Here is a 16,515-nt window from a genome sequence, read left to right as displayed (position 1 = left end):
ATGCAAGCTATCAGCCCCCGTCAGCGGGGCCAACGATCAGGAATGTCAGGAGCTGAAATCTAAAACGTCCGGAGGGCACTGCAGACCCTTTGGGCATAGAGAGGAGGCCGGGAAAGAGAACGGTAGACCACACAAGACTTTGTACAGGGGTGGGCTAACGAAATGGCGTCAGGAAGGCTAAAGCTCAGAATGAGCTGAGATTAGCGAGGGATGCTAAAAGCAATAAAAAGGCTTTCTTCAGATACGTGAGTAGTAAAAGACAGAGGAAAGAAATGGTGGTTCAACTGCTTAATGAGGATGGCAAATTGATAACAGACGACAAAGAAAAGGCTGAAGTGCTCAATTCCTACTTTGCCTCGGTCTTCTCCCAAAAGCGGGTCTATGACCCCCCTGGAAAAAGTGAAGCAGAAGTTGAGGGGGCAGGATTGCAGTTTGAGGTTGATAAACAAATGGTCAAAGAACACCTAATTTCCTTGAATGAGTTCAAATCTCCAGGGCCCGATGAACTGCATCCCAGAGTAATGAAGGAGCTAGCAGAAGAACTCTCAGAACCTTTGTCTATTATCTTTGCAAAATTATGGAAGACGGGTGAGGTGCCGGACGACTGGAGGAGGGCTAACATTGTCCCTATCTTCAAAAAGGGCAAAAAGGAGGAACCTGGGAACTACAGACCAGTCAGTCTGACATCCATCCCTGGGAAAATTCTGGAGCAGATTATAAAGAAGTCAATCTGTAAACACCTTGAAATCAATGCAGTGATCACTAGAAGCCAACATGGATTTGTCAAGAACAAGTCCTGTCAGACAAATTTGATCTCATTTTTTGATAAGGTAACCTCCCTTGTGGACCGTGGGAATGCTGTGGACGTCATATATCTTGACTTCAGCAAAGCTTTTGACAAAGTACCACATGACATTCTGATTAACAAACTAGCTAAAAGTGGGCTAGATGGAACAACTATTAGGTGGATTCACAGTTGGCTACAGAATCGGATTCAAAGAGTACTTATCAATGGAACCTTCTCAAACTGGGGAGAGGCAACGAGTGGGGTGCCGCAAGGCTCAGTCCTGGGCCCAGTGCTCTTCAACATTTTTATTAATGATTTGGATGAGGAGGTGCAGGGAACGCTGATCAAATTTGCAGATGACACAAAACTGGGTGGGATAGCTAATACCCTGGAAGACAGAAACAAACTTCAAAGTGATCTTGATAGGCTGGAGTGCTGGGCTGAAAACAACAGAATGAAATTTAATAGGGATAAATGCCAAGTTCTACATTTAGGAAAAAGAAACCAAATGCACAGTCACAAGATGGGGGATACTTGGCTCAGCAATAATACAAACGAGAAGGATCTTGGAATTGTTGTAGATTGCAAGCTGAATATGAGCCAACAGTGCGATATGGCTGCAAGAAAGGCAAATGCTATTTTGGGCTGCATTAATAGAAGTATAGCTTCCAAATCATGTGAGGTACTGGTTCCTCTCTATTCACCCCTGGTTAGGCCTCATCTAGAGTATTGTGTCCAGTTCTGGGCTCCACAATTCAAGAAGGATGCAGACAAGCTGGAGCGTGTTCAGAGGAGGGCAACCAGGATGATCAGGGGTCTGGAAACAAAGCCCTATGAAGAGAGACTGAAAGAACTGGGCATGTTTAGCCTGGAGAAGAGAAGATGGAGGGGAGACATGATAGCACTCTTCAAATACTTAAAAGGTTGTCACACAGAGGAGGGCCAGGATCTCTTCTCGATCCTCCCAGAGTGCAGGACAGGGAATAACGGGCTCAAGTTAAAGGAAGCCCGATTCCAGCTGGACATCAGGAAAAACTTCCTGACTGTTAGAGCAGTGTTGTTGTTTATTCGTTCAGTCGCTTCCGACTCTTCGTGACTTCATGGACCAGCCCACGCCAGAGCTTTCTGTCGGCTGTCGCCACCCCCAGCTCCCCCAAGGTCAAGCCTGTCACCTCCAGATAGCAGTACGACAATGGAATCGGTTACCTAGGGAGGTGGTGGGCTCTCCCACACTAGAGGCCTTCAAGAGGCAGCTGGACAAGCATCTGTCAGGCATGCTTTAGGGTGGATTCCTGCATTGAGCAGGGGTTTGGACTCGATGGCCTTGTAGGCCCCTTCCAACTCTGCTATTCTATGATTCTATAAGTGAGACCCCGAAACTGCTCTGGCAATGGGAGGTTAATTTCTCTCTCCCACCCTGACCCCCAAGGGGCCAACGAAAAATGCTTTGATGGTCCTTTTGAATGTCTCACCCGTAGAGACATTCGCTAGGCAGAATTTAAATTTAGCAGACCTCCTCCTCCCCATACCAACTCCGATTTTATTTTTTAAAGAATTTAAATTGCCAATCTGAAGGCCCCCCCCCCCACTTTGCACCACCAGTTATGCATTAATCACCACCTTAAAACCAGCCCACCCTCTAGGCTGGTTGCTTATCGCGCTGCTAGGATTTTTCTGACACCAAAATGCCGGCGCTGAACGCATCGCTCCGAAATGTCGACATGGCGGCCTGCGTTGCTTTGTAAAAGAACAAAGAAGGTGCCTCTTAAAATAAGGGACATTCTCCCCAGAGCTTTTGCTTCTCCTAACCAAAGCACACCGTTAAATTAAGCTCGGATTGCAACAACTTGGGCCTTTAGGTTAATGAGGAGGTGATTTGATGCCAGCTAGCCACACCCCACATTAAGCACCCAAGTAGGCACGGATCAGCCACAGGCAGTCTAGGAAAAAAGGGTCATAGAGGTCAAAAGACGAGCATAACATCCTGAAATGGAAAATAATAAAAAACACACCCAACACCTTCAGTCCACTTGTCCATCAGGCAGGGAGGAGGGGGCGGTTTAAAGAGGTCTGCAGTGAAGTATGCGTAGCCCCACGGCTGGTACCCTGCTACAGCGGGCAGGCGAGGATAGCCTGAAATGGCTACGTCAACTGAAACATCTGGCCCAGCCCTTTGAAAGGGCAACGCAGGAACACAAAATGACGAATCGACATTCAGAGACTTTATATTTGCTGCTTTATTTGTACTCTTTTGGCATGACTTGGGCTGTTACATTTTGAAGTTCGTCCACGTGATCGCTGAGGGCTAGAAACTTAGGCCATGATGCAAAGAGGTATTTTAGGCACCGCCGAAGGGATCAAGCATACCCAGGGGGATTTTTTTGTGTGTGCCTTTTTCTTCAACAGTGAACCTCCCCTTCCCCAAATCCCTATCTGCTTTTGAAAAGACCTAACTTGGTGCCCTCCACGTCTTTTGGGTTACGACTCCCATCAGACCCAGCCAGCATGATGGGAGTTGTGGCCTGGAGGGCACCAGACTGAGGGAAAGCATGCAATGACCTGGAGCACCCTTTCCTGACTGGCTGTATCCCAAATCCCAGCATTCCGGACCATCGGCCATACTGGCTGGAAATGATGGGAATTGGAATCCAAAAAATCTTAAGGGCACCAGGTTGGGGAAGGCTTACCTGGGGTGGGGGTCAACTTCCAACCCACGCAAGTTTCCCACCTGACACATACCATAATCTTCAAGCCCAGGGAACCTCCCGGCCTGCACCGTTATTTCACCAGGACTAGCTGAGTCACAACCAAAAAGGGTCTCCCTCCATTCAGCCCTGCAGAGATGGACCACAGGCCCCCTTTCCACACCTCAGGAAGATGTGGGAATAAGGCGCTTCAAATCCAAAAGCAGAAGAGGGGTGCTCTTTGCAGACCTCTGCTGTCCACACTGGGGAGGAAGGAGTTAAGAAAACCCGTCACTGGCATCTCAGTTGGTGCAGGAATGGTGTGCGTGTGTGTGTGTAGTCCCAACCGTTCCGATTCCTCCTGTTAGCCGCTGACCAGAGCCGCACACCATGGTATGGTTACGTCCAGGTGAAGATTGGAGATTCACTGTGCAGTACAGGTATTAGTGTGTTCCGTTAAAATAAATACAATTCAGCACCTTCACTCAAGGTAAGTCTATAGTGAGCCCAGGTTTGGGAGGTGGTTCATGTTTTATTAACCAAGCCGGCGTTTGAGTCTCTCTCAAGACCACAAAATCCTGCACCGTTAACAGTCAGCCGAACCGTTCCCCCCCCAAAGCAGAGGTGGTAGATATCTTCTTGTTCACGTTTTTAAAAAAAAAGTTGCAAAGTGAGGTTGCCGTTTACAAACGCTGTATAACATGCCCAGGACAAGAAGAGAAAACCGAAGGCGCTTAATGAATGACAGTCACGAGAGACGAGACTGTGATGAGATCAGTTTTCGAAGGATAAAGGACTTTTAAATTCCCGTCCAGGTCCACAACCCGAACTTGTTCCAACATTAGAGGAGGGGAGTTCTGGGAAACGCCTTCGGGGGTTGAATTTTCGGGCCGGACAATCTCGTTCGATTCGTGATCGGAACCCAATTCCCCATCCTTATTCTCCAAAGTGGCCTTGTTCAGCTCCGCCATTTTCTGCGATAAAAGGAACACACAGCGCAATGCATAAACAAGAGTCCCTCAGAAGAGCTGATGAGGGTTTCCTCTTTGACCCAGGAAAGAGTACACCGCTATTAACCAAGACCGCAGCAGCTCGGGCTGGCTGGCAGCAGCTGCTATGGCAGAAAGAGGAGAGAACTGAGAAGACACCTGCAAGGCAGGTGTGCAATTTCAAACTGGTTTGGAACACAAACTTTTGGGTGGGGGGATATTTGGTACTGCTGTGCTTTGGTTATGCCCAGGACTTTGTGAATGCTGTGATTCTGCAGCTACACAGAAAAGCCACAGAACACGGAAACGCCCCAACTTCTTTCGAATCCCTTGTTTTTTTTCATTTCGAAAACAAAATAAACAAGTTTCTATCCAGTAAGGTTTTTGAAAAGGACGTGGATAATATTTGGTGAAGTCTCCAAAGGCTGAAGAATGAGTAAGATTTCCAGTGGCTCTTCGCCATTCACCTGCCTGACTCAAAGGAGCAAATTGAATTAAGAAGATTAAACAACCAGGAAACCACAATTAACCAGGGCTTCCCATTAACTATGTACTGGGAACTACGATTCATTGCTGCCAAACAAGCCAAGATTGTAAGCCAGCTTTAAACAACAAGGTTGAAATTGGCTTACAAATCCTGGCTTGTTCGAAAGCAATAAATCACAATTCTCAGTTCACCCAGAACAGAAAGCTAAGTTTAATTGTGGCTCGTTGTTAATTTCGTTGCATGAAGTAGGAGTGAGGGGGGTAATGTGCATATCTTGTATCGTGATTTATTTAAGCCAGAATCTTTGGCTTAGCGTTACCGGCGAACGTCGCCACTATAAAAGGCGATGAAAAAACCACACACAGAAAATCATACAGATTAGCTTGCTTTGCATACTTTATGCTACAGACGTCTGAGTGCCTGTCTCATTTCTCAGCTGCAAAATACCCACTTAATTTATTTATTAAAAGAAAAGGGTGATTAATATATTCATTGCAGAGAATGAAGAAATTATCCCTGTCGTCAGCTGCTGAGTTTATAATGATCTGGTTTGCATGACATGCCAGGCTCATCGTGGGTTGTTTTACCCACAGTGAGCCGCAGTGCGTGCCGGATTTGTGCGCCCACCATGGGGTTGTGGTATGTTTGTTCTAGGCCGGCCACTGTGGGTTCTTGGAGGGTTAAACAACCCTTTGGTTTGTAGCAGAGCTGTGGCAGGAGCCCAGTTTTATGAACAGTCCTGTTCAATGAACACAATCATAGGTCTCTTTGCCTTGCCTGAATTTGAGAGGAGCTAACGCATCTGTTTTTCACACTGAAGGTCCCAAATGGAACCCTGGCTTCTCCAGTTAAGTAACAGGGTAACAGGATCTCTGGTAACAGGGCTGGTGAAGGCCTCCCCCAGGCAGAGCTACTGCTGCACCAGAGTAGACCAATCCTGGGCTTGGGGGACCAATGGGCTGACCCTGCAGAAGGCACCTCCACACAACTCATCTAAGCCATGACAAGAGCATGAACCAGGCTTCCAAGAAAAAAATGATGCACATTGGAAGATGTTCCACCTGGGGCCCAATTTAAAAGCCACAGCAGCAAGTCAAACCTAGGCACATGGGAAACCTAGGCCAGCCGTTGTGTTTAAACTGAGCTGCTGGATCCTATGCAGCAGTGGGGGAGGAAGCAGCAGCCAGGCACCTCTCCATCGTGCCTGGGTCCAGCTCCAGCTGAGAGCCCCCACCCTCCTGCTACCCACTGTCTTTGCAGAGGCCACCAGTGAGGGAGGAAGCAGCAGTCAGGCACCTGTCCCCCCTCCCTGCTGCTGCCAACTGTCAACTGTCACTGCTGAACTTTGCAACTAAGATGGTAGTGCCTGAATTTGCTTTCCTTTTCCCCCTCCTCCTCCCTCCCAATCCCCTTTCCTTTTGTGTCATGTCTTTTAGATTGTAAGCCTGTGGGCAGGGACTGTCAAGAAATACTTTTGTAAGCCGCCATGAGAGCCTTTTTTGGCTGAACGGTGGCATAAAAATGCTTAAATAAATAAATGAAGCATTGGCCCACCAGCATGGCAGGTGCCTGGGCTACCCAAATGCCCGTCATGGGAGCAGCTTTGCGCGAAGCAGTCTGGCAACCTGGTTTAAACAGCATGCTGGCTGCACAGGTGAGTTGATTTCGCACACCTGGCTTCACTTTTCACATGTGGCTTTTACAAGGTGTCCTTCAGTAAGCGACAGGAGCATGGTAGTTAAAGGGAAAGCTGAGAGTGTCCTTACCAGAATTAGGATGTCCATCACGTCCTTGCAGGTTTGCAGGCTCGTGGCACTGGTCACTTCCAGAAGGAGATCGGAGGTTGTTTTCCCAAGCTTAAGAAAAGGGGGAAAAGAGAAGTACAAATGTGGGAAACAGGAACTTTGCCAAGTCGGACTGGAAGCTCACGCCCAGCCCCCACTTCAAAACTGCAGTAAGAGCAGGTTGTGCTTCAGTAACGGACTGGGGCTCCATAGGAAGCAGCAGGGCCCCCTCCCAAACATCTCCCACTTACGTAAGGTGGCATCTATCAGCATCTATTCCATCTGGGTGCAACAGCAAGGGCCATTAGAATCATAGAATTGTGGAGTTGTAAGGGACCACAAGGATCATCTAGTCCAGTGGTTCTCAACCTGGGGCACTCCAGATGTGTTGGACTGCATCTCCCAGAATGCCCCAGCCAGCAGAGCTGGCTGGGGCATTCTGGGAGTTGTAGTCCAACACATCTGGAGCGCCCCAGGTTGAGAAAGGCTGATTCTAGTCCAACCCTCTGCAATGTGCAGGAAAACCCATTAAACCATCCAGGAGAGGTGGCTGCCCAGCCTCTTCTTGAAAACCTCCAGAGACGGAGAACCCACAACTTCCGTAGGGAGACTGTTCCACTGTTGTACAGATCTTACCGTCAGAAAGTTTTTCCTTACATTTAATCAGAGTCTACGTAGCTGTAACTTTACCCATTATTATTTTGGGTCCTAATTTCTGTGCCCATGGAAAACAGTTCTTGACCACCTTCTCTGTGGCATCCTTTCATGTACCTGAATGCTGCTCACATGTCTCCTCTCAGTCTTCTTTTCTCCACACTGAGCATCCCAAGTTCCTTCAGCCTGTCCTCAAGTCCCTGGATCATCTTCTGAACCTGTTCTAACCTGTCAACGTGCTTCTGCAAATGTGGTGCCCAGAATCGCACACCATACTCCTAGCGTGGTCTCACTAGTGCTGAGTAGAGGAGGAATAAGGACTTCTCTATCAGCTCAGCTGAGAAGGGCTGTCCCTTGGCCTCCTTGAACTGCTTCCATTCCATCTGCTCTTCATAATAACTAGAGCAGCTTTAAAATTTTACCTCTTCCCTCCCCGGCCCCTTTTCATTTCTTGTGCCGTCCCTGTCGGGATTCCGAGCCTGCAGGGAGAGACTTTCGGCGTTCATCTTTGTTCAGCGTCTAGAAAACTTCAGCGGCTTTGATCAACGACACATCACACAGGTACCCATTTCGCCTCAGGTTGGAATGAAGTTTGACGGCAGAAGTATGACTGGGAAACCAGGGCCTCATCTACACCAAGCAGGATGTTGCACTATGAAAGCAGTATATGAAAGGCAGGGGCCACACCAAGCAGGATACAGCGGTATGAAAGCGGAATATGGTTTTGGCCAATGGGCCCCAACAGTTGTCAGTGCACTTCAATACCGCTATAAAGCAGCAGTGTGGCTCCAGCCTTCTATATACCACTTTCGTAGTGCAGTATCCTGCTTGGTGTAGATTAGGCCTCTGTCTCCACTTCACAGAGACAAAGAAATGGTGTGTGCATGCCACTTAATCCTTCCTTCATCTACTGCTTTCCCTACTGTAACTGCCTTGCTACATTTCCCTCTGTGTAGCACTAACTCACCTGAAACTTCAACTAGGAGGTGGGGGCAGGGTTAGGATGAATGGGAAAAGCGACCTCCTTTCCCTCTCTTTGCTGCATGGTGGCCCTTCAACCCACTGCTTTGTAGCTGTTGTACAGAAATCCAGGTTTTGGCTCCAGAAATCCAGGTTCTGGTCTCAGATCACATCTACACTACATACTTCAAACTGGTTGTAAAGCAAGCTAACCCCCATGGTTTTCTCTGAGACGACCCGGTAACTGTAGCTGGAAAATTCTGCCTAAGTATCAGTATCAAAAGCTTCTGATAAGTCAAAGAAATGACTGGTGTGCCGGAGGGTTTAATGCCCTGCGCAGCCCCTCCCCAAGACCGCCAAAACCAGAATGATGCAAAATAGGCCATACAAAGTTGCATGGATTGTGCAAATCACAGAACTGGCATTTGCTTGAGGTAGCATTTCATTTTTAAAAAATACATATGGAGAAAGCACTGCCCCGGTCATATTCCAATCACAGCATTCCTACCTTTGTCTTGTCGCTGTTTGTGATTGGTGGGAAAGAAATCACAGCGCCTTCAGCGTCAACCAGGCAGGGGTAACGCTCTTTCCCATTTAGTAACTGGAGGTACCTAAGGAAACAAAGAAGGCAGAAATTACTGCGGGGTTGGGGGCAGCAGGGGAACCAATACACAAATGAGACGCAAGAAGAAGAAGAAGGTCTCCTGATATTCTAGGGCAGCCTTCCTCAACCTGGGGCGCTCCAGATGTGTTGGACTGCATCTCCCAGAATGCCCCAGCCAGCTGGCTGGGGCATTCTGGGAGTTGCAGTCCAACACATCTGGAGTGCCCCAGGTTGAGGAAGGCTGTCCTAGGGATTAAAGTAAACTGAGAAACTAAGGCCAAGAAGCAAGCTTGTTTTAGCTGCCGGCAGCCATGATTCACATCTGTGCATATCTGATGAAGACGAAGGGCGGCTACGTACTTGTCTCTCTGAAAGAAGCACCCCGATGCTTTGATGTGCGACTACATACACTAATTTTTTGGCTTCTTTATTTAAATCTACAGGCCATCTTTCAGGGCAAGCGTTCTCAAGGGGATGTACAACAAAAGTTCTAAAAACCAAATAATAAACCCGCATAACGAGTTACTAAAAATGGCAGCAAAATAAAACAGATACAAGTAGCAATAGGATCACTCAGGGGCCAGAAAAGTTTTTAGGGCCTTGCTTAAAACTTTGAAGTGAGGAGTGGGGGCAAAAGGAGCTTGAGGGAAGGAGTTCCAAACGTGTGGGGCCACCACTGAAAAAGCTCTGTACCTGGCACCAGGTGACCTGAATGTTCTGATGATGTTTTCTTACACCTCACCCCATGAACTCCCTGCTACACCTTGGACTCTGTAAGCTTCCCAAGAGTCGTGCTCCGCCCCAAGGTGAACACTCACTTGTGCAACCCAGAGATATTCTGCCTCTTCTTCTGTTTTCGCTGCTCCTCAGCTTCGGACTGCAGCTGCCGGAGGAGGTCCTTCGCCTTAACTTCCTTCCGGCCCAAGGGGATGATCTGCCAACCGGAGCAAACGGCCATCAACAATCATTCTCGTCAGAGCCCCCAAACAGCACACATGGGTCACGGCAACAATCCGCTGCAATTCCTTTTGGGGCATCACTCTAACCTTGGGTGTATTAAGACTGTGGTTTTCTCAAGTTCACTGGCTCACTGCGCCCTGCTGGTTGCATCCCTCCCAGCTGCAGCCACCACTGCTTTTGCAGGAGCCTTTCCTCACAGTGCAGCATTGAAGCCTCAGAAATCCTGGGATTGCCGGCACTGTTCACACAGCAGCATAAACAAGAGGGGCAAGCAGGAGAGGAACAGCTGAGGCTCACGTGGCACAATGTCTTGTATCAGCTCTTGCCCGCGAAGAAATACAGGAAGCAACTTCCCAAAGCCAGGTTCAATGTAGCCAAAGGGCAAATGTTGTGCCTTTCACTTATCTGCCCACTAGGAAAAGAGCTCTCAGTTCAACTAGCGGCGGGTCGTCCGTCACGGCATACCCTTACCTTCAAATCCTCCGGAGGGCGGGCATCGTAAAGAAGAGGGCCTTTCACCAGTCGCAAGTCATGTGTGGCGATCGTGGCCGCCGTTCGCTTCTCGCAGACGTCCTCGTGGAGTTTGGTCTGAAGTTTAAATCAAGTCATTTTAAATAAAAGCTATGTTAAAGACACAACAGCTCCACTTTCTAAGATTCTTCACACTCAGTCATAAAGCCAAAGAGTTGGATGGGGTCCAAGTGCCTGCTTGATGCATGGATTCCAGAGCGAAAGCATCCCCGATGGATGGCTGTCCTACCTGAAGACCTCCAGAGGAGGATAACCCATCACAATCCTAGGTATTATTATTATTATTATTATTTATTTATTTATATAGCACCATTAATGTACATTCAATGTAATTCAAACCATTCTCGAACCTCTCTTACTGCCAAGAATTCTCTCCTAAAGTTAACCCTCCTGTAACTTCAGCCCAACAAATTTCTGCCCTCTTCAGTCCCACAGCAGTTTGCATAAGAAACACAACCTGACTGCAGGCAATAGAACTTCGCCCCTCCCCAGTGTCATGACATCCATCACCAACCAGAAACATTCTAAGAGCCCTACCTGAGTGGAAAGGAACCTCTTCAAAGCATTGCCTGGGTTGAAATTCATGCCTTTCACCACGCAACATACAATATACGGGCGGACATCTTTGACGCCGGGGCTGGCTTTTATGACCACAGGTGCCGGATTCTCAGAGATGTGAAGAACCTTCACCAACAGCCTCTGGGTCTCGTCCACCTCCTCCTCAGCATCGCTGCCGGCTTTCTTCCTGTTCTTCTCTTTCTTCTTCTTCCTCGGCTCCTCCCTCTCAGCGCCATCTGGTTTCCCTTTCCCTTTGCCACCCCCTCGGCCTCCGACGCGCAAATACTCCAAGATGGATTTCGTCTGGCAGCCGTTCACCATCTTTTCAAGCCGTTTGTCTCTGAGAGCGTTCCCTTTCAAGTTGACGTCCTTCAGCTTTGGACAGTCAGCCAACTCCACGGGGATTTCGGATAGTTTGTTATTGGAGACATCCAAGCTCTACAGAAAATAAATACGTAGTAGCAACTGACTTTTCTGATTCCAGACATTGCTCCGCCTGAGCCTCTGTGTAGAAGCAGCTCTTCCAAGGTTTCAGGCAGAGAGGCGGCCTCCTATAACTCTGCTACCTGAGGTCCATTGAATTGGAAACGGCAGAAGTCGAACCATCTGCACACAAAGCTTTGGCTATTTGGTGGTAGAGAAATGCATTAAATGAAATGAAATGTGCTCCAGCACTGAGCCCTCAAGAAATAAAGGGCGAAAATATTAGAAAAGACTATGCCAAACACAGGACAATCGCTTTTTCTCCTTGCGTATATTGCAGCAATCTCATTGCTAGGATTTCTCGTAAGAACGCAGGAAGCTGCCTTATGCTAAGTCAGAACCCAGTATTGTCGACACTGACTGGCAGCGAAGGGTTTCAGGTAGGAATTTTCCTAGATGTCCGGGGTGGGGGGTTGGGTTTGAATCTGGCTCCTTCTGTATGCAAAGCCACTGAGCTTCTCACAGATCACCAAGGGGTCCGAGGTGCTTTTACTTACTCTTTCCATATCAAAGCAGGTGGGTTCTGGTATTCTCCAGGGTCACCCTCCCTATGCCCACCTTTCACCCTTTCCATAGACAGATAAAGAGCAGGCCAGGGTACCACAGCGGCCTCTTTGCTATGATATGATGCAAATAAGCACAAAAGAGAAATGCACAGCTAAGCAATGGCTAAAAAAAGAAGAGGGCGCATATAACACTGTCATTTTAATAGTACAGTGGGTAAGAAGAGAAACAGATGTAGGGCTGCTTTTTTTTGGTCAGCTACAGTTCCAGCCCAAGTAGGGATCTCTCTGGTTCAGATTTTACAGTCCAACCTCTGGGCAGTGTTGGAAATACGATGTTCAACTGGATGTGCCTTCAATGTGATGAGGGATCCCCGTGTTCTCTTAAAGTGCCATCCTAGGCACGTTTAGACAGAATAAAAGTCCTGGGGCGTGCTGGGAGTTGTAGAACTTTTTTCTCTCTGTCTAAACATGCCTAAGATTGCGCCCTTAGGGAACTGTTTGAAAGCCACCTCTGCTACGAGCTTCTTAGATGGCCTAAAACAAGCCACTGAGCCACAACACTGTTGTGCAGATAAAACAGGAGAAGGAAAGCAACATGTGTTACCTTCAGCCACTCAGGGAAGAAGTTGGATACGAAATCAGAACCAAATTAAACAACACAGTGCTGCTGTTTTATCTTAGCACCCCATTGGCCATGTGGCCGGGACACACAACAACATGGGGTCTGGATTCCACTCTTGAAAGACATCCCAGTGGTGGGTGTGGCCTAAGGCAGAAGGGGGAGGGGCCAACATCATCAATATACCCTATTTCTTCGATTCTAAGACGTACTTTCTTCCCATATAAACATCTCTAAAAATGGGGTGCGTCTTAGAATCGTGGGTGTGTCTTAGGGTTTTTCCCCCCTTCTGTTGGTGGTACTGAAATTAATGTGCGTCTTACAATAGAAGAAATATGGTACTTTAAGCTCTTCCTGCTAGCAATTAACCCAGATGGCCAAACATTGGGACTAGGAAGAAGTAAGAACACCAGAAGAGCCCTGATGCTGGATCAGACCGAGGGTCCATCTAGCCCAGCACTCTGTTCACACAGCGGCCAAACAGCTGCCCATGGAAAACCCACAAGCAGGACAAGGTGCAGCAGCACCCTCCCACCTATGTTCCCATTTGGACCCTGGGCCTGAGATTTTATTTATGCATTTATATCACGCCTTTTTTTCCTCCAGGGAACCCAGGGTGGCGTACATATTTATTTATTTATTACATTTCTATACCGCCCAATAGCTGGAGCACTCTGGGAAGTTCACATAATACTCCTCTTCTCCATTTTATCCCCACAACAACAACCCTGCGAGGTGGGTTGGGCTGAGAGTCTGTGACTGGCCCAGTCACCCGATGGGTTTCCATGGCCAAGTGGGGATGAGGACCTGGGATGTCCCGAGTCCCAGTCCGGCACTCCACCCACACTGGCTCTTCCTCAATACTTATTGAGGAAGCGGGGTAGCCTGCCCTACCTTGCAGGGCTGTTGTGGGAGCGCTCTCTGAAAGCGCAGAACAGGCGTGAAGGCCGCGAGGGAGGGAGGGAGCGAGGGAGGCGCCTCACCTTGAGCCCGGCCAGGCGGGCGATGTCGGGGCCCAGCTCCTGCAGCTCGTTGCCCGCGGCCTCGAGGACGCCCAGCAGGGCCAGCGGGGGCCCCGCGCGGCGCCGGTCGCAGGCGGCGTCGGGGTCGGGGTCGGGCGGCAGCAGCCCCCCCGGGAGGGCGCGCAGGCGGTTGCCGCCCAGGAGCAGCTCCTGCAGGGCGGGCGCGGCGCGGGCCAGGCCGGGCCCCAGGGCGCGCAGGCGGTTGCGGCGCAGGTTGAGCAGGCGCAGCTCCGGCAGGGCGGCGGGGGCGGCGGGGGGGTCCCCCTCGGGCCCCTGGCCGCCCAGCTCCGGCGGCAGCTGCTCGAGCGCGTTGCCGGAGAGGTCGAGGGTGCGCAGCGTGGCCGCCAGCAGGCGCCCGGCCCGGTCCATCCCCGCCGGGCCCAGCCCGCAGCCCGGCAGCGCCAGCGTCTGCAGCCCCGTCAGGCGGGCCAAGGCCGGCCCGGGCTCCCGCAAGGCCGCGCAGCCGCCCCGCACCTCCAGCGAGCGCAGCGACGCGCCCAGCGCGCCCAGCGACGACGGCAAGCGGCCCCCCGACGCTGCCACGCGGCGCTCCAGCTCCGGCCCGGCCTCCAGGCTCAGCTCGCGCCGCCCGGCGTCCGCCAGCTCCGGCCACGGCTCGTCGTCCTGGGCCGCCGGAGCCGCCTCCATGGCTGTGGCTGCTGCTGCTGCTACCGCCGCCTCAGCCCCGCGCGTTTCCGCTTCCGGCGCCAAGGGGAAACACCGCTTCCGGGTCAAGCCGCGCTTCCGGCATCCTGACAGACTTTGCCGGCCCCGGAAAAAGGGAGGGCACGAAAGGAAGGTTTGTATTGCCCCGCCCACCGGAAGTGCTGGTATAGCCACTCTATCCTACCATCTCAATGGGCCCTGGGACTACTTCCTTTCCTTTCGACTCTTTCGAGGGCTCAAAGGGCAGCTGCCAATCACACGGAGCTCGCCCGCTCGCTCGCCCGCCCCTTCCTCTTCCCGCAGCTTTGACGGGTATAAACCATAGAGCTACGAGGGTAGAGATTAGCCACACGCAGCACTCTCAGGGATAACTCTGAAGCACAGGAGGGATGACGTCAATGGGCGGAGCCTCACCATAAGCTCCTCCCTCATGACGTCACCCCGGCTACTTCTTTAAAATTAACCCCCTGTGTGACTGTATGAACCACGTGAGCCAAATACAAAACCACACATTACTATAGATGTGTCAATTGCAACCAGCATAATCCCCACCCGTTACAATGGGTCTACTCTAAAAAAGACGCATGTTGGGATAACAAAGCATTAGATATACCCTATGACATATCTATACCTATATACCTATTATATATACTTATTCCATTAGATACCTCCCAGAGAACTGTGAACCTCCAGGAGAGCTTCGGCTATCGAGAGGCATAAAAATGCAATAAATAAATAAAATAGCTATTACATCGTGTATATCATAAGAACAGAACAGCATCAGAAGAGCCCTGATGCTGGATCAGACCAAGGGTCCATCTAGTCCCAGTACTGGGCAAAAGGCGGGATACTACTACTACTACTACTACTACTACTACTAATAGTCCAGCACTCTGTTCACAGTGGCCGACCAGCAATCATCCAGGGACCAACAAAGCAGTACATGGGTGCACCCTCACACCCATGTTCCCCAGCAACTGGTGTACATAGGCTAATAATAATAATAATAATAATAATAATAATAATAATAATAATAATAATAATGTCATATTAAATACCTATTGTATATATATATATTAGCTATAGCTGGTTGTGCTTTTATAACGTACTTTTATATTGTTGTTTGTTTTATACTTTGAATTATACTTCATGGTTTAAACTTTTGTGAACCACCCAGAGAGCTTCGGCTATTGGGCAGTATAGAAATGCAATAAATACATAAAATAGATTATACCTCTTGGGTGTGTGTACCTATACACAGACACAAATAGGAGAGATTTCTAATGACGCAATTGGCAGCTAAGCACGGCCACCTCTTTGGAGCGGAGGGGGAAGACAACCTTCGATTCACTGCCAGAAGTGTTGTGCTCCTCTCCAGCACAAAGTTATTTCCTATCTAAAAACATAAATATATAAAGACATGCATCCCATTTGCATTTGAAACGGAAGGTACTAGTAATAGCAATAGGAAGCCCAGTTGTGCCTTCTGGTTGGCCCTGGTAAAAGTGGGCGTGGATATACATACACACCTGCCCCTCCACAGATCTGGAAATTTGCCTTGTCAATTTCAAGGTAGCTTAGTTTTTGTTTTGTTAACATTATAGAAGTAACTCACAAGGGGAAAAGATATAAAGATTTCTATAGAAAAGAAATTTCTCCCTCCCTCTTTAATCTAGCATCTACATAAACTGTTAGGGTACCTTGGAACACTCAAATTAGTGGCTGTTGCGTTAAATTTAAAGTAGGTTCTGCTGTTTATGGCAATTTATAGTTTGTTTTTAAATGCAATTACTAGATTTTAAGGGTTTTAGACACCTTAGCTTGTGAGACAATGGCCCCATTCAGAAAACACCTTAAACCATGGCTTTAACCACGCTGGTTAAGCCAGAAAGCTGAGCTGTGTTCAGAAGACACCTTAAACCATGGCTTTAACCACGGTGAATAAAGCAAAAAGCCTTATTCACCATGGTTAAAGCCGTGGTTTAAGGTGTCTTCTGAACGGGGCCAATGTGTAAGGTGGTTTTTTTAAAAAAGCTTTTGGCTGACTAAAAAGCAGGAGTAAATAAAAATGAAAGAAAACAAACCCAAAGTTGCTTATCCTTGTTTGCATGTTTGTGGCTTTCCAGAGCTGTGTGGCTTTGGAGATCTGGGACAGTGGATTCAGCAACAAAAGGGTGGTAGAGGTGTCCTTACCTGGCAAATCTCCCCACTCCCTTTTATT

At 49.0% G+C, this 16,515-nt stretch overlaps 1 protein-coding gene across 1 annotated transcript; it reads right to left on the bottom strand.

Moving 5' to 3' along the window:
• Positions 1 to 3,006: 3,006 nt before the first annotated feature.
• On the bottom strand, positions 3,007 to 14,276 carry LRRC47 (leucine rich repeat containing 47). Its single transcript, XM_063145427.1, has 7 exons — positions 13,590 to 14,276; positions 10,978 to 11,436; positions 10,381 to 10,497; positions 9,768 to 9,883; positions 8,854 to 8,956; positions 6,714 to 6,803; positions 3,007 to 4,445 (listed from the first exon to the last, which is right to left on the bottom strand). Exons 1-7 carry the CDS (start codon positions 14,274 to 14,276, stop codon positions 4,206 to 4,208), a joined length of 1,812 nt encoding a protein of 603 aa, XP_063001497.1. The 3' UTR covers positions 3,007 to 4,205.
• Between the last annotated feature and the right edge of the window lie 2,239 nt (positions 14,277 to 16,515).

This window comes from Elgaria multicarinata, chromosome 20, assembly GCF_023053635.1.
Source record: "Elgaria multicarinata webbii isolate HBS135686 ecotype San Diego chromosome 20, rElgMul1.1.pri, whole genome shotgun sequence".
Taxonomy (NCBI): domain Eukaryota; kingdom Metazoa; phylum Chordata; class Lepidosauria; order Squamata; family Anguidae; genus Elgaria; species Elgaria multicarinata.
Note: the sequence above shows the minus strand (reverse complement) of the source record. Positions and strands in the feature narration are given on the sequence as shown.